We start from the raw sequence: 13,334 nt of genomic DNA on the forward strand, positions 1-13,334 counted from the left end.
CGTGCGAATCCCTAACCTCCACTGTGTAAGGGGTGGTGATCGTGCCCACTGGCATTAATTGAGATCCATTTTTAAATGCCTCGTACTTAGATTGGTACATAGGAGGTTTTCAGAAAGTATTAATAGCTATTATTATCGTGGCAAAATACTCGCATTACGAGACAAAGGGTGGTACGCTGTATGATAAAAAAGAGCCATGCCACAGAAGTTGGTTTTGTTTACATTTTCTAGCAAATGTGGCTTTGTAGTCTCAACACTGTTGGGTGTTGCTATATAAGTCATGCTAAAAGGATAAAATTGCGTGAAGGGGTGTGCACAGGCCAAAGCCCGACGTGGACATCCACGAGGGACGGGAACACGTACCAGACTCCTCAGCCGCGACAGGACCGAGAACCTGGCACTCCGGTGTATTTAACTTCACCACCCACTGTGGGCCTAGAGTCCTGGCCCCTGGAATTCCCAGCACACAGGCTCCATGACAGTGGTCAGCCGTCTACTCCAGTGTGTCTCAGTAGCCCAGAGCCGTCAGGCGTATGGCAAGGTTGCTGACAGTCGCGCCTACACCGACCCAGGACCTGCCCCAGACATCCGAGAGACCAGCGGAGGAAAGCAGTGGAGTCCTGGGAAGCCGTGAAGGGCCAGACAGCATCTTTGGTGGGAGCCCCTGAGAACAAGCTAGTGGGGCGCCTGACACCACTTCCACATCCCAGCTGTTGACAGAGGGGATTGAACAAGATGCAGCTCAGGCTTTGGAGGTCTCAGCTTCCTCTTCATCCCCTGGAACAAAGGGGTCACTTGGTAAATGACAGCTTGGGACAAACAGCATTTGTGTTTCTTCTACTCAGCAGCTCACACCACTCAGCTTGTGAACCTGAGTCGATGGTCTTGAGAAATGATCTGTGTTTAACTTTTGCAGTCTTGCTCCACTGAGTGAGATACTGGACGTGTATTGAGTGCCTGCCACGTGTCAGTCACTGTGATGGACACTAAAGACACAGTAGTGACCTGAAGACATCGGGTACCACTGGGACTCCAAGATAAGGGGAAGATAGGCTTTCCCACGCCAGGGGCTGTCCGTGAAACTTGAGTTGTGAGGCCAGTGCTGTCCACAGCTGCTCTGCGATGCTCTGCCGTCCCCACGACGGCCGCACCTTCAGGACAGTTGAATCGTCACGCTCACAGGAGGACCACCCACCCGGGGATACATACAGGAGGCAGAGCAACTCTCCACGAGAGCAGGACAGTAGTTGGTCTGCTTTTCAGGTGTCCCGCATTCCTCCTTTAGAAGGGATAAAAGGTGGAAATGATTAGCGATGCCAGCAGCGTGACGGTCACAGTGACAGGACTGTGACATAGGTGGAACCCAGCGTGTCATCACCATGAGGATGAGCCATCCCTCTGACGGTGCAAGGAGGATGGGACTGAAATAATCAAGCTTCCAAAGTAAAGTGTCATCATCACTGTGTCGTTCCTAAATTGCTTTCTAGAGAAATCCTGACGGTCAGTTACTGAAAAAGAGGCACCGAGTTAGCTAAAGAGTGTGGAGGCGTCCGTCCAGTGGGCCCTGCCCTGGGCCGTCGTGCCGTGGTGCACGCTGACGAGCGACTTCGTGTCATCAGATCCCATTTCAGTTCCCCTCTGCCTTTTTGTTCGTCTTGCCCTCTACAGAGTGAAAGCAGCAGCAGTAGCAGCATCTCCACCATGTTGGTGACACACGATTACACGGCAGTGAAGGAGGATGAGATAAACGTCTATCAAGGAGAGGTCGTTCAGATTCTGGCCAGCAATCAACAGAACATGTTTCTGGTGTTCCGAGCCGCCACTGACCAGTGCCCCGCAGCCGAGGGCTGGATTCCAGGCTTCGTCCTGGGGCATACCAGCACAGTCATCATGGAGAACCCCGACGGGACTCTCAAGTGAGTGCCCGGCGGGGCAGCCGTGGCGGGGCGGGGGGCAGGCGGTGCTGAGCACAGACGAGGCATAGCGGCCCTGGGAGGGTGAAGCCCATTGGGAGAAAGCAGTGCTGTGGTCTCTTGAACCAGGTCATCTCTATACACAATGTGGAACCCCGCGGTGAAGGTGGGGCGCGTTCCATCTCTCAGACCTGTTCTGATGGGTTCTTTTAATGACCTACATTTGCACACACATAGCTTTAAGCCGCTAGACGGAGCATCACGGTATTTTAGTTCCCCGAGGTCTTGGGTGAGGGGTGAGGACTTTCCAAGGGCCCCTGACTCGTATCGGGCACGCTGAGGCTGCATCACTGAAGATCCTCGTCCCGGGAGCTTCAGCTAAAGATCCGTGTGGTGCCACTGCCAACGTGCCTTATGTATACTAGGTTACTTTAGTCAAGTAACTTGAAACCAATTTTGCCGCGTTAAACATTACTTTAAAGAAAACTGAATTCAGGGGCTGGTTTCAAACTCCGCCCTTCCCTGAATCTCTCTGGCTGTAGGAGGCGTCAGCCAGGTGGCTTCTGGCAGTGGAAGCGTTGCAAAACTGTGATTTTTAAGCCTCCAGAGGCTTCAACCCAAAAGACCAGACTCAAAGGCACAGGCCGTGGTCATGTTCCTCTCCAGGCATGGCAGTACCCCTGGCTGGTTTGCAGCCCAGACTGGCGAGCCTTCCAGCACCACCCCAAACCTCTGGGCTAAGCACCTATACCCCATGGGGAGTCCAGGCTTTGAGTTCAGGCTACAAAGAGCCCATCTTCCTTGACAGTCCCTTGTCCTGTTTCTCCTTGATACACAGAGATATTTTATTCTAGTACATTGTTCAAGAATCCCATTTTATACTTTGTTTCCTCAAATATATTCTTAGGCCCTGTATTAGGGTTCTCCAGAGAAACAGAACCAGTAGGGTGTATGTGTGGTCAGCGGGTGGTTATTGTAACCACACAGTTGTGGAGACTGGTGGGTCCAGACCTGCACTGTGGGCCAGCAGGCTGGGGGCCCAGGAGAGCCAGTGGTGCAGGTAAAGTCTGAAGGTATTCTGCTGGAGAATTCCCTCGTGCTCAGGGAGGCTGGTCTTTTTTTGTTCAACTCAGGCCTTCAACTGATTGGATGAGGCCCACCACGCTATGGAGGGCAGTCTGCTTCACTCTACCAGTTGAAATGTTAATCTCATCTGGAAACACCCAGAATGATGTTTGACCAAATATTTAGGTCCAGTCAAGTTATACGTAAAATTAACCATCACAGACACCTTTATATTTAATCCTTAAAATTTGATTTAAGAAATTTGGCTTTTATCTCTGGTCATTGAGAATCGCAGAAAAGTTTTTCTTCGCTGAGATCCCTGTTCCTAAAGGAATCTCAGTCACCCTATATCCGTGTAAATTGGACAGTCCGCTTTTCTCTGATGCTTTCAGGAATTGTTTGCTGAACACCAGGAAAGCGTAATACTAACAATGTGTTGTGGTCCCCCTAGGAAGTCAACATCTTGGCACACAGCACTCCGTTTAAGGAAAAAATCTGAGAAAAAAGATAAAGACGGCAAACGGGAAGGCAAGTTAGAGAACGGTTATCGGAAGTCTCGGGAAGGACTCAGCAACAAGGTATCTGTGAAGGTGAGCAAGGATGTCTCCAGGAGCCTGTGCTCCTTAGGGAGCACGCAGGGCTGGGGCCGGCCCAGGAGGAGCCGTCGCGGACCTGGCACCCAGCCTTGCCTGGCGGCAACCCGCCTCTCTCTGCCCTTTGAGCAGACCTGCAGAGCTTTGTAGGGCGCTCTCATGGGCAGTGTGGCGCAGGTATGCATATGTATTCTGAGGAGCCGGGTATACGGGTAAACCCCTAAGCGGGTGCATGTGTAGCTTACAGAGAAGGCTGCTGGATTCCCAGAGGGAGCAGACACTAGGACCTCAGAAGCGGACGGAGCACAGAGCAGCTGTGGCTCAGACCACAAGGGAAGTGACTAGATGCCAAGATGCAGGTTCACTGCTGCAGCGGATTCCCTCGGCGGGCGCTTCAGTCCACTTGACTTCTGTAATCAGATTGCCTTAAACCTGTGCAGGTTTTGCCTGGGGAGAAAGGAAATGTCTCTTGAGGGGAACTCGAGGCCCCTGAGTCAGGGCCCTGGCCATTCTGCAGAAGTGGGTGGTTCGGGGATCTGCTGGACTCAGCCCATAGGATGCGTAAAAGGGACTTCTCTGAGTGTAAGCTGTGCGTTTGTGGGTAGGAAGAAAAATCTCTCCTACACCTGTGTGACACGAAGCCTTCCAGTGCATTCGAAGGCAGTCGGAATGTGGTCGGTTTTGATTGATACGCAGGCAAACCAAGTCGTGTTTCCTTTCATCTTTCAACAACTGTAGCCCCAGAATAGAAGCAGTATATCTTAGAGTAGCTCATGTATCTGGTTAATACCTGTGCGCTTTTTCCATTTCAGCTTCTCAATCCCAACTACATCTATGACGGTGAGTTCTGTTCTTTTTCTTGTAGACTTTAGAGGGTAGGTCTACGGGGCATTTCAGGACACTCGAGTGTAGCCTGTGGACGTGGGTTTTCTGTGGAGCTCTGGGCCTGGGTAGCATCTCCTTCATTTGTTGGTGGGGGGGTTGGTGGGCACAAGAGGGGGCACTGGGTGACCAGCGTTACTGACTCCTTTCTCGCGCAGTTCCCCCAGAATTCGTCATTCCCTTGAGCGAGGTCACGTGTGAGACAGGGGAGACCGTTGTTCTTAGATGTCGGGTCTGTGGCCGCCCCAAGGCCTCGGTCACCTGGAAGGGCCCTGAACACAACACCTTGAACAGCGATGGTCACTACAGCATCTCCTACAGGTGAGGGAAGCCCCCTCGGGGGTCAGTTTCACAGGCAGTGAGCATGACCTCGTTCCACTGGGACTGACGTGGCCAATTGCCTGGGTCATCTCTGGCCCCGGAACGTCTCCCATGAAGGAAGGTGTCGTACCTGGGTGTGCAGCTAGGGTTGAAATCCCACTTGATATTGCCCGTCAGCATTTGAGCTCCTCATTTCCTGTGACCCCAAAGGAGAGAGCTCGGGGGGCTGGCGGCGGGGAGAGCTGAGCCTTTCTGAACGCCGTGTGCCCTCCTCTGTGGCAGTGACTTGGGAGAGGCCGCTCTGAAGATCGTGGGTGTGACCACCGAGGACGACGGCATCTACACATGCATCGCAGTGAACGACATGGGGTCAGCCTCGTCTTCAGCCAGTCTCAGGGTTCTAGGTAAGCTGTACCCCGAGCCCCACACACTCTCGATGTGGCCTGAGATACGTGACAAGTCACTCGGAGGCTGCACGGAGCAGGCCAGCCTCTGGGACACCCGGGGGGATGCCCTCGGGCAGGGGAGGCGCACGGTGAGGGCTTCTGCCCACGGCCACTGAGCGTGTGAGCGTCTGGTCCAGCCTCCAGGTGGGAGCAGGGCAGCCTGTACTCCTCGTGTTCAAAACATTCTCGTCTCCAGCTTCTCACTTGTCCGATGGTTCGGTTGATGCTTTAGTTCTAAGAGAAGCTCCTCTCAGTCAGTCTCACGTAGAATAGAATGGAAAGAAAGGAAAGATGGGAGTGTGGGTGAGCCCCGAGCAGGCTCTGTACCCGTCCTAGACCGCAACAGCCCTTCCAGAGGGTGTGTCCTCCCAGCCCTTCCATGAGCACAGGGCGACCCTGGTGGGACTAAAGCCCTTGCTCCCTCTATGCCCAGCAGGGTCTGATCTCTCTCCTCAGCTAAACCGTGAGCTGCTGGCAGCAGAACTCATATCTTAGACCTTTTAGAATTTCCTGTAGATGCACCTGACGTATGTACATGCTTAGTGAGCAACACATACTGGCTGATTTCCAGCTACCATTTCACAGGAGGCCAGCTGTGCCAGCTGTGCGGCCCAGGGCTGCTGAGATTTCTCCTGGGTCCTCCAGCTGCATCAGGTATAGGATGTACCTGGATGTACCTCCTAGAATGACAGGTAAAGAACTAAAATAAGTTAAGTAAATTAAACAAAACCAATTTTTTAAGACTATGGTAAGTAAATAAATAAAAGGACTAAAAGATGAATTGAGTCCAGGAGTGCCCTGAGTGTAGACAGTAAACAGAATTGTCTTTAGAAGTTTATATGCTGTATATCTTAATCCCATATATTGTAACCTCATAAGTCAAAGAAGGGAAGGGTTCTGGTTTTGGATCACAGCGCAGGAAAGGAAGATAATTTTGAATTTGACAGTAGAGAATCACCAATGTTCTAATTTTTAAAAGATGTCACAAAAAGTATACAGGTGATTTTTTTTTTTTTTAACAAATCACTGGTGAAAGCAAGGGAGCTTAGGGAGACAGAAGGCTGTTCATAGGAATGGTCTTACGGAAGTGCAAATGGGAAAATAATGGAAAAGCAAGTGTGTGTTTATTTCTGTCACATAAATCCATCTTTGTCCCATACGAAGTCCCAGCGCAGTGTGGATTTTATACTTCCGGTGTGTCTCCATTTCCACGAGCCTCCGTTCAGACACTCAGCAGCCCGGGCAGCTGCCACATTGGACAGCGCAGGGCTCTAGTCTCCTTCCCCAAGAGGCGCCCCGTACACCAGGCTGGACCGCGCAGGGCTCTAGTCTCCTTCCCCAAGAGGCGCCCCGTACACCAGGCTGGACCGCGCAGGGCTCTAGTCTCCTTCCCCAAGAGGCGCCCCGTACACCAGGTTGGACCGCGCAGGGCTCTAGTCTCCTTCCCCAAGAGGCGCCCCGTACACCAGGTTGGACCGCGCAGGGCTCTAGTCTCCTTCCCCAAGAGGCGCCCCGTACACCAGGTTGGACCGCGCAGGGCTCTAGTCTCCTTCCCCAAGAGGCGCCCCGTACACCAGGTTGGACAGTGCAGGGCTCTAGTCTCCTTCCCCAAGAGGCGCCCCGTACACCAGGTTGGACCGCGCAGGGCTCTAGTCTCCTTCCCCAAGAGGCGCCCCGTACACCAGGTTGGACCGCGCAGGGCTCTAGTCTCCTTCCCCAAGAGGCGCCCCGTACACCAGGCTGGACAGCGCAGGGCTCTAGTCTCCTTCCCCAAGAGGCGCCCCGTACACCAGGTTGGACAGCGCAGGGCTCTAGTCTCCTTCCCCAAGAGGCGCCCCGTACACCAGGCTCAGGGAGACGCTGCCTTTCTTGCAGGTCCAGGCAGCGATGGCGTCATGGTGACCTGGAAGGACAACTTTGACTGCTTCTACAGCGAAGTGGCTGAGCTCGGCAGGTATGGTGGAAAACCCGCAGCCCCTCCCGAGATCGCAGAGTCAGAGACACAGCTCTGTAGGAGCCCACAGAGAAAGTTCAGTGGCGGATTTTGCCAGCAGTTGGAAGTTAGATGTATTACATCCGAAGCGGAAGTGGTGATTGCCTGTTGGTGTTAAACGCTGAGGAAGTGAGGAGAAGATTGCCAGTGCAGGTTCCAGGAGAGAATCAAGGCTTCATACCGTGAGCCGTCCGGTGACGTGATGAGTGCGCTTCTGCTCCGTGCCCAGGCAGCACTGGCTGTGCCCGTTCTCGGGAGAATCCAGGGAAGAGTCACTCACACCCCTTCTCGTGGTACATTATGCTCTGGAACCCAGTTGAGAGGGGCTGAATGTGTCCTTCAGGTCTCGGCTGTGCCTGGAGGTTTAGGGTCCCCCTGCGTAGACCAAGAGGGGGCTTCGACAGAGAGGGGCTGTTCCTCTTCGGACGGCAGCCAGGGCTCAGGCGGTGGCTCAGCGGCGCCCTCCGTCACCCTGCTCCTTCTGAGGTGGCACGGCACTCAGCCACGCCTCATGTCGCGTCCCGTAGGGCAAGAAGAAGGTCAGAAGCATGACAGCTGAGCTTGTCCCCGTTAAAAAGCTTTCCGAGGACCCCCCCCCCCCACCAGCAGCAGCCTCGTACACTCCGATGGCCATTCCGGGATCCGCTGGCCCCAGGGATCCATGCACACGCCTGTGTGGATCAGCCCGAAGTGCCTGTCAGTCATCTGTCGCTGCACAAGGCTCAGCCCTGCTGTCCAGAGCAGCAGAGATGTATCACTTTGTGCAACGTGCCACTGACCGGACAGTTACTCTCTTGCTCCCTCCTGGGCTCGGTCAGCTGGCACCCCCATGCCTCGCCCGCGTGTCTGTGGCCTCTGTCCACATAGACGTTCACCCTGGGCCTCCTCGTGTGATGGCAGTCGCAGCCCGGGAGAGCAGAAGCAGAGGCTGCAGCCTCTCAGGGCCCAGCTTCAGAAATTAACAACCACACTTCGTCCACATCCTGTGGACGCAAACAGCCACCAGCCAGCCCAGATTCAAGGGAGGAGAAAGAGACTCCGCCTGTCCGTGGGAGGAGGGGCAAAGCAGTGTGCCCACCTTCCTCCCCGCAGTCTGCATTCCCCAGCCCCCAAATCTCATCCCACCGTGGCAGCCGGCTCAGGCCTGAGGTCCAGGATCTTGTTATCCGGATCCAGTCGAGGTACAGCCGAGGCTTCCTGGGTGCGGTTCGCTGGGCGCAGCTCCGGAGACCACAAACTAGAGATGAGTTACCAGCCCCCCGACTCATCCTGCAGCGGCAAGGCAGACACGGTGATGACAGTAGACGCTCCCGTCCGAAGTGGGGGGCGTGGGGTGCCCAGGAGCCACCTAGTAGTCCGTTCCAAGCTTCTTCACGCAACGAGGTTTCCACGAGAGCAAGGTGGAAGCCGCCTGGTACATCTCACGATGTCACTGCTGCTCCATTCAGCGGCGGCAGGAAGTCACGTGGCTGTCCTGAGCCGGACGGAGCCCACCTCTGGGAGGGGAGGAGACAGGACAGGCACAGGCATGGGCAGGCTTCCTTGGGGCCGTCGCGCGGCTGCAGCCCCTCCACTGGCGGCCGGGGAGAGCAGGGCTACCAGCTGGGGAGGCTGCCTGGGTTGAAAGAGTCTTTTCTCCGTGACACACTCAGAGTCCTCTGAAAATGACCTTCTCCACCTGTCTTCCAGGGGCAGATTCTCTGTCGTTAAGAAATGCGATCAGAAAGGCACCAAACGAGCAGTGGCCACGAAGTTTGTGAACAAGAAGTTGATGAAGCGCGACCAGGTCACCCACGAGCTTGGAATCCTGCAGAACCTCCAGCACCCGCTGCTGGTTGGCCTCCTCGACACCTTCGAGACCGCCACCAGCTACGTCCTGGTTCTGGAAATGTGCGTACACGCCAGCTGCCTCTCCTCTTTCTAGCGCTCAGCCTCGACTCCAAGTGGTCTTGCTGTTTGTTCTCTAAGAAGTATAGAAATCAGGATGTTAGGATTCACAGAGCTTCTAAAAAAGCACGTCTGCTCTCAGAGACCACAGTTCTAGAGCTTTCCAGCAATGCCAGAGGGAAGTACAGCTGCCTGGCGAGGAAGCACAAACCTGGCATCCAAATGCTCCCCACCCAGGCTCCCTCGGGGGTCGCAGCCAACCTGGAGATGCCCCCTGGTTCCCAAAGGTCCCGAGAGGCCAGGCCTCTGCAGACCACAGCCCTGCTCGTGCTCTCAGGCTGAGCTGGTCCCACGTGTCTGCCCAGCTGGGCAAGCCCGGCTGGTGGGCGCCTGCAGCTCTGCCCCGGGGCCCGTCCTGCCCCTCCAAGGGTGATGAGAATGGGAGCGTAGGTGCGCCCTCTGGAGGGGGGTGGCTCCCCCCAGGGCAGCCCGCTGGTCCCCGTGGTACTTACTGGGCCCTGTGTGCCATCTCAGGAAACATTTGCGTCGTTTAAAGATAAAGTGTGAGAGCTTCGACCCAAGAGCAGGGGGCCTCAGCCCGGGGACACTTTGCCCCCCAGGGGACATTTGGCAAGTCTGCAGACGTTTTGCTGGTCACAGCTCACCGCCCCACAAGGCACAGGGCGGCCCTGCAACAGAGGACCGTTGTCCCAAAGTATCAGTAACACCGGGTTGAGAAGCCCTGCCCGTAGAACACTCTGGTCTCTCTGAGACTCCTCGTCATGTAGCTTTGTTGAATGTCCTAGTCCTCCTTTTCAGGGGGGAGTCATTTCATACATTTCCTTGGATTCCTGAGTCCGTTTCCATCGGCCGGAGCACCATCTTTTGTGCCATTTCCTAGTTCTTTTTTTTTTTTTTTTTTTTTTTTTTTTGGGGGGGTGGGGGGGAGTACGAGGGCCTCTCACTGTTGTGGCCTCTCCCGCTGCGGAGCACAGGCTCCAGACGTGCAGGCCACGGCTCACGGGCCCAGCCGCTCTGCGGCATGTGGGATCTTCCCGGACCGGGGCACAAACCCGTGTCCCCTGCTTCGGCAGGCGGACTCTCAAGCACTGCGCCACCAGGGAAGCCCCATTTCCTAGTTCTTGACACGTTGTTGGGAAGAGTGGGCCTGGCAGGAGGGCCACCTGTGGAGCCGCGCGGGGCGTGGTCACAGGGACCGTGAGCTCCTTGCTCGCGGGCACTCCCTTGAGGTCCCGCACCCGCCATCCCATTGGTCCCATCCGCAAAGACTTTGGAAGTGCCTCCGCATCATAGCCTTCACGGGTGCAGCTGCTGCAGGGCCCTCGGCGCCAGGTCGAGCCTCAGCCTCGCTCCCCGCCGACCCCAGGCAGGGGATGTTTCGAGGGTGTCCCCGCCCAGGGCTCCCGCTGGAGCATCTCTGTGGGCCTGTCCAGCCCTCTCTCTGGCCTAGCGAGCCTCCCAGATGACGGAGGGAGCAGGAAAGGTCTCCGCCCTCCCCAGCCGCCCCCAAGGCTGGCCATCATGTGCAAAGGGCAGGTCGGCGGACCTGGGGCTCATTTCTCAACCTCGGCTCCCGTGGACGCTCAGCGACTTGAAGGATCATTATGGGGCTAAAACGATGTCCAGGCAGAGGCCTGGCCCCTGTGGGCCCTCAGTACCGGGGAAGGTGCTTTCTGGCTCTAGAAGCTTGGTGACCAAAAGCCTCTGCGTATCTTCCCCAGGGAGTTTCAACAAGAAAGAGAGTCCTAGAGTCTTTGTCAGAAATCTCCTGCAAGACCTCGGTTTCTGGTTTACATTTTCAGTGCATCCAGCTGTCATTTCTTTTCGCTGGAAACTAAATGGTTTGGCCTCATCATTGCTGTTAATAGGGTTAATTTTTGTAACAGACTACTTACTACCGAAGTTCCCTTGATTACTCGACATTAGCAAACAGGTGGCTGATCTTTCCATAAATTTCTGTTTTGCAAAAAGGGCAGCCTAGCCCAGTGTTCAGGGAGGCTGGGGCCAGACCACCTCCTTGCAAGTCTAGCCTTCCCTTATGAGCTATGTGACCTTGGGAAAGTTACATACCTTCTCTGTGCCTCCGTTTCCTCATCTGTAAAATGGGGGCCATAAAACACTCTTCCCAGAGGGTTGTCGTGAGGATTAAGTGAATTGATAGAAAGCACTTAGTCCCTGGCACAGGGCTGCTCTGTATAGGTGTTTTTTAAATGTTAAAAGCAATTTCACAGTAGGAAGACTTTGAGTCCCACGTGAAGCCCTCACTGTATTGTCCGTGTCTTAACGTTCTCTCGTTCAGCCGTCACATGACCCATTTTCCAGACGACGAGACTAAGGCTTGGGGAGGTGGTCTCACATTATCCCCTCCTCCAGCAGCCTGCTGGGGGCGGGGTTGGGGAGCCTGGGTGCACCCATCTCTGCCTCCCAGTTCCCTCTGTGGGTCCAGATGCTGTGTTCCCCACTTGTGCCTCCACGGTGAGCTTAAAAAGAAATCGCCCCCTTGATCCCGTCCTGCCTTCAGGTAGAGGTGTGATCCCCAAAAGCTGACAGAACAGTGACAGCGGGGCACGGAGGTGATGCGTATATCGCAGGAGACGGGTCTGAAGTGACCGACCCGCACCGTAACGCACATTCCTCCCTCTGCAGGGCTGACCAGGGACGGCTCCTGGAATGTGTGGTGCGATGGGGAAACCTCACGGAGGGGAAGATCAGGGCATATCTGGGGGAGGTTCTGGAAGCCGTCCGTTACCTTCACAACTGCAGGATAGCACACCTGGACCTAAAGGTTAGTGGGGCCCCGGGGACGGGAAAGCCGAGGGACCCCAGCGCGGCCATGCGAGATGCAGAGCCCACTCTCAGCCTGTCCTCTGAAGCCAGGCCAGGAGCCCGCGGGGACTGGGGACCAACACAAGGGGCGGGAGATGGGAGCAGTGATTTCTAATCTCTGTTTTTAAACGTTGGATATACACAAACAATAAAGTACCAGGTAAACGTGTGAGCTCTTCAGACATTTCTTCCGATTTCAGGGGGTTCCTGTGAGTGTCGCTGGGTCGGGATGGGGCTGGAGCAGGGTGACGGAGGCGGGAGGCGGAGGGTCGCTGCTGCCACCGCCGGGAGGGAAGTGAATCCCCGGCTTCACTCACCGGCATGGTTTAACACAGCAGCTGCGCGTGACAGCTGCGGAGGAGTCAGGGCAGCTTCTCCTCTGGGTTGCCTCTCTGTCCTCCTCCGAGGGCTTTGTCCTGTTTCGCACGTGGACGGTCGGCGCCAGTCGACCTCCTAGATTCCTGGTGAGCCTTGCACCTCAGCTTGAGATTGGGGTTGCCGGAGTGGATGACGGTTGTCTTGTCCTGTCTCCTAGCCCGAAAACATCCTAGTGGATCAGAGTTTAGCCAAGCCAACCATCAAACTAGCTGACTTTGGAGATGCTGTCCAACTCAACACGACCTACCACATCCACCAGTTACTGGGGAACCCCGAATTCGCAGCCCCCGAAATCATCCTGGGGAACCCGGTCTCCCTGACCTCGGACACGTGGAGTGTTGGAGTGCTGGCCTATGTGCTTCTCAGCGGCGTGTCCCCCTTCCTGGACGACAGCGTGGAAGAGACCTGCCTGAACATTTGCCGGCTAGACTTTAGTTTCCCAGATGACTACTTCCAAGGAGTGAGCCAGAGGGCCAAGGACTTCGTGTGCTTCCTCCTGCACGAGGACCCTGCCAAGCGTCCCTCGGCTGCGCTGGCCCTCCAGGAGCAGTGGCTGCAGTCGGGCCACGGCCATGGCCACGGCAAAGGCGCGGGCGTCCTCGACACGTCCAGACTGACCTCCTTCATTGAGCGGCGCAAACACCAGAACGATGTTCGACCGATTCGTAGCATTAAAAACTTCTTACAGAGCAGGCTTTTGCCTAGAGTTTGACCTATCTTGAAGTCCTTTCTCATTCTCTTTCACCTGCCAATCAGCTGTTCATTTGAATTTTGAAGAGAAACACAAACCAACATAACTGATCAGCTGCCGTACGTTCATCGTGTGAAATTGCATTCCGAGTGAGCTGTGCTCGGCAGTGCCTGGGACTCGGGCTGCAAGCTGTGCTGGGGTGGAGGACCTTCTCGAACACTCTGCGGGGGCGGAGACAGCATTGCTGTGTCACAGTCTTTTATTCAGGTTTCTGCAAAAAAAATAAAAAACTTTTTTAAACGAACATGAGTAGAATTT

At 55.3% G+C, this 13,334-nt stretch overlaps 1 protein-coding gene across 1 annotated transcript in view; it reads left to right on the top strand.

The window, feature by feature from the left end:
* TRIO (trio Rho guanine nucleotide exchange factor) overlaps positions 1–13,037 on the top strand; it is a 372,408-nt gene extending 359,371 nt beyond the window's left edge. Inside the window, exons 49-57 of the mRNA XM_065873385.1 lie at positions 1,669–1,916; positions 3,430–3,568; positions 4,384–4,411; positions 4,612–4,774; positions 5,057–5,178; positions 7,096–7,174; positions 8,903–9,103; positions 11,768–11,906; positions 12,483–13,037. Of these exons, the coding sequence (XP_065729457.1) occupies positions 1,669–1,916; positions 3,430–3,568; positions 4,384–4,411; positions 4,612–4,774; positions 5,057–5,178; positions 7,096–7,174; positions 8,903–9,103; positions 11,768–11,906; positions 12,483–13,037 (1,674 nt within the window). The remainder of the gene's footprint in view (positions 1–1,668; positions 1,917–3,429; positions 3,569–4,383; positions 4,412–4,611; positions 4,775–5,056; positions 5,179–7,095; positions 7,175–8,902; positions 9,104–11,767; positions 11,907–12,482) is intronic.
* The last annotated feature ends 297 nt before the right edge of the window (positions 13,038–13,334 follow it).

Source organism: Phocoena phocoena, chromosome 3, assembly GCF_963924675.1.
Source record: "Phocoena phocoena chromosome 3, mPhoPho1.1, whole genome shotgun sequence".
Taxonomy (NCBI): Eukaryota; Metazoa; Chordata; class Mammalia; order Artiodactyla; family Phocoenidae; genus Phocoena; species Phocoena phocoena.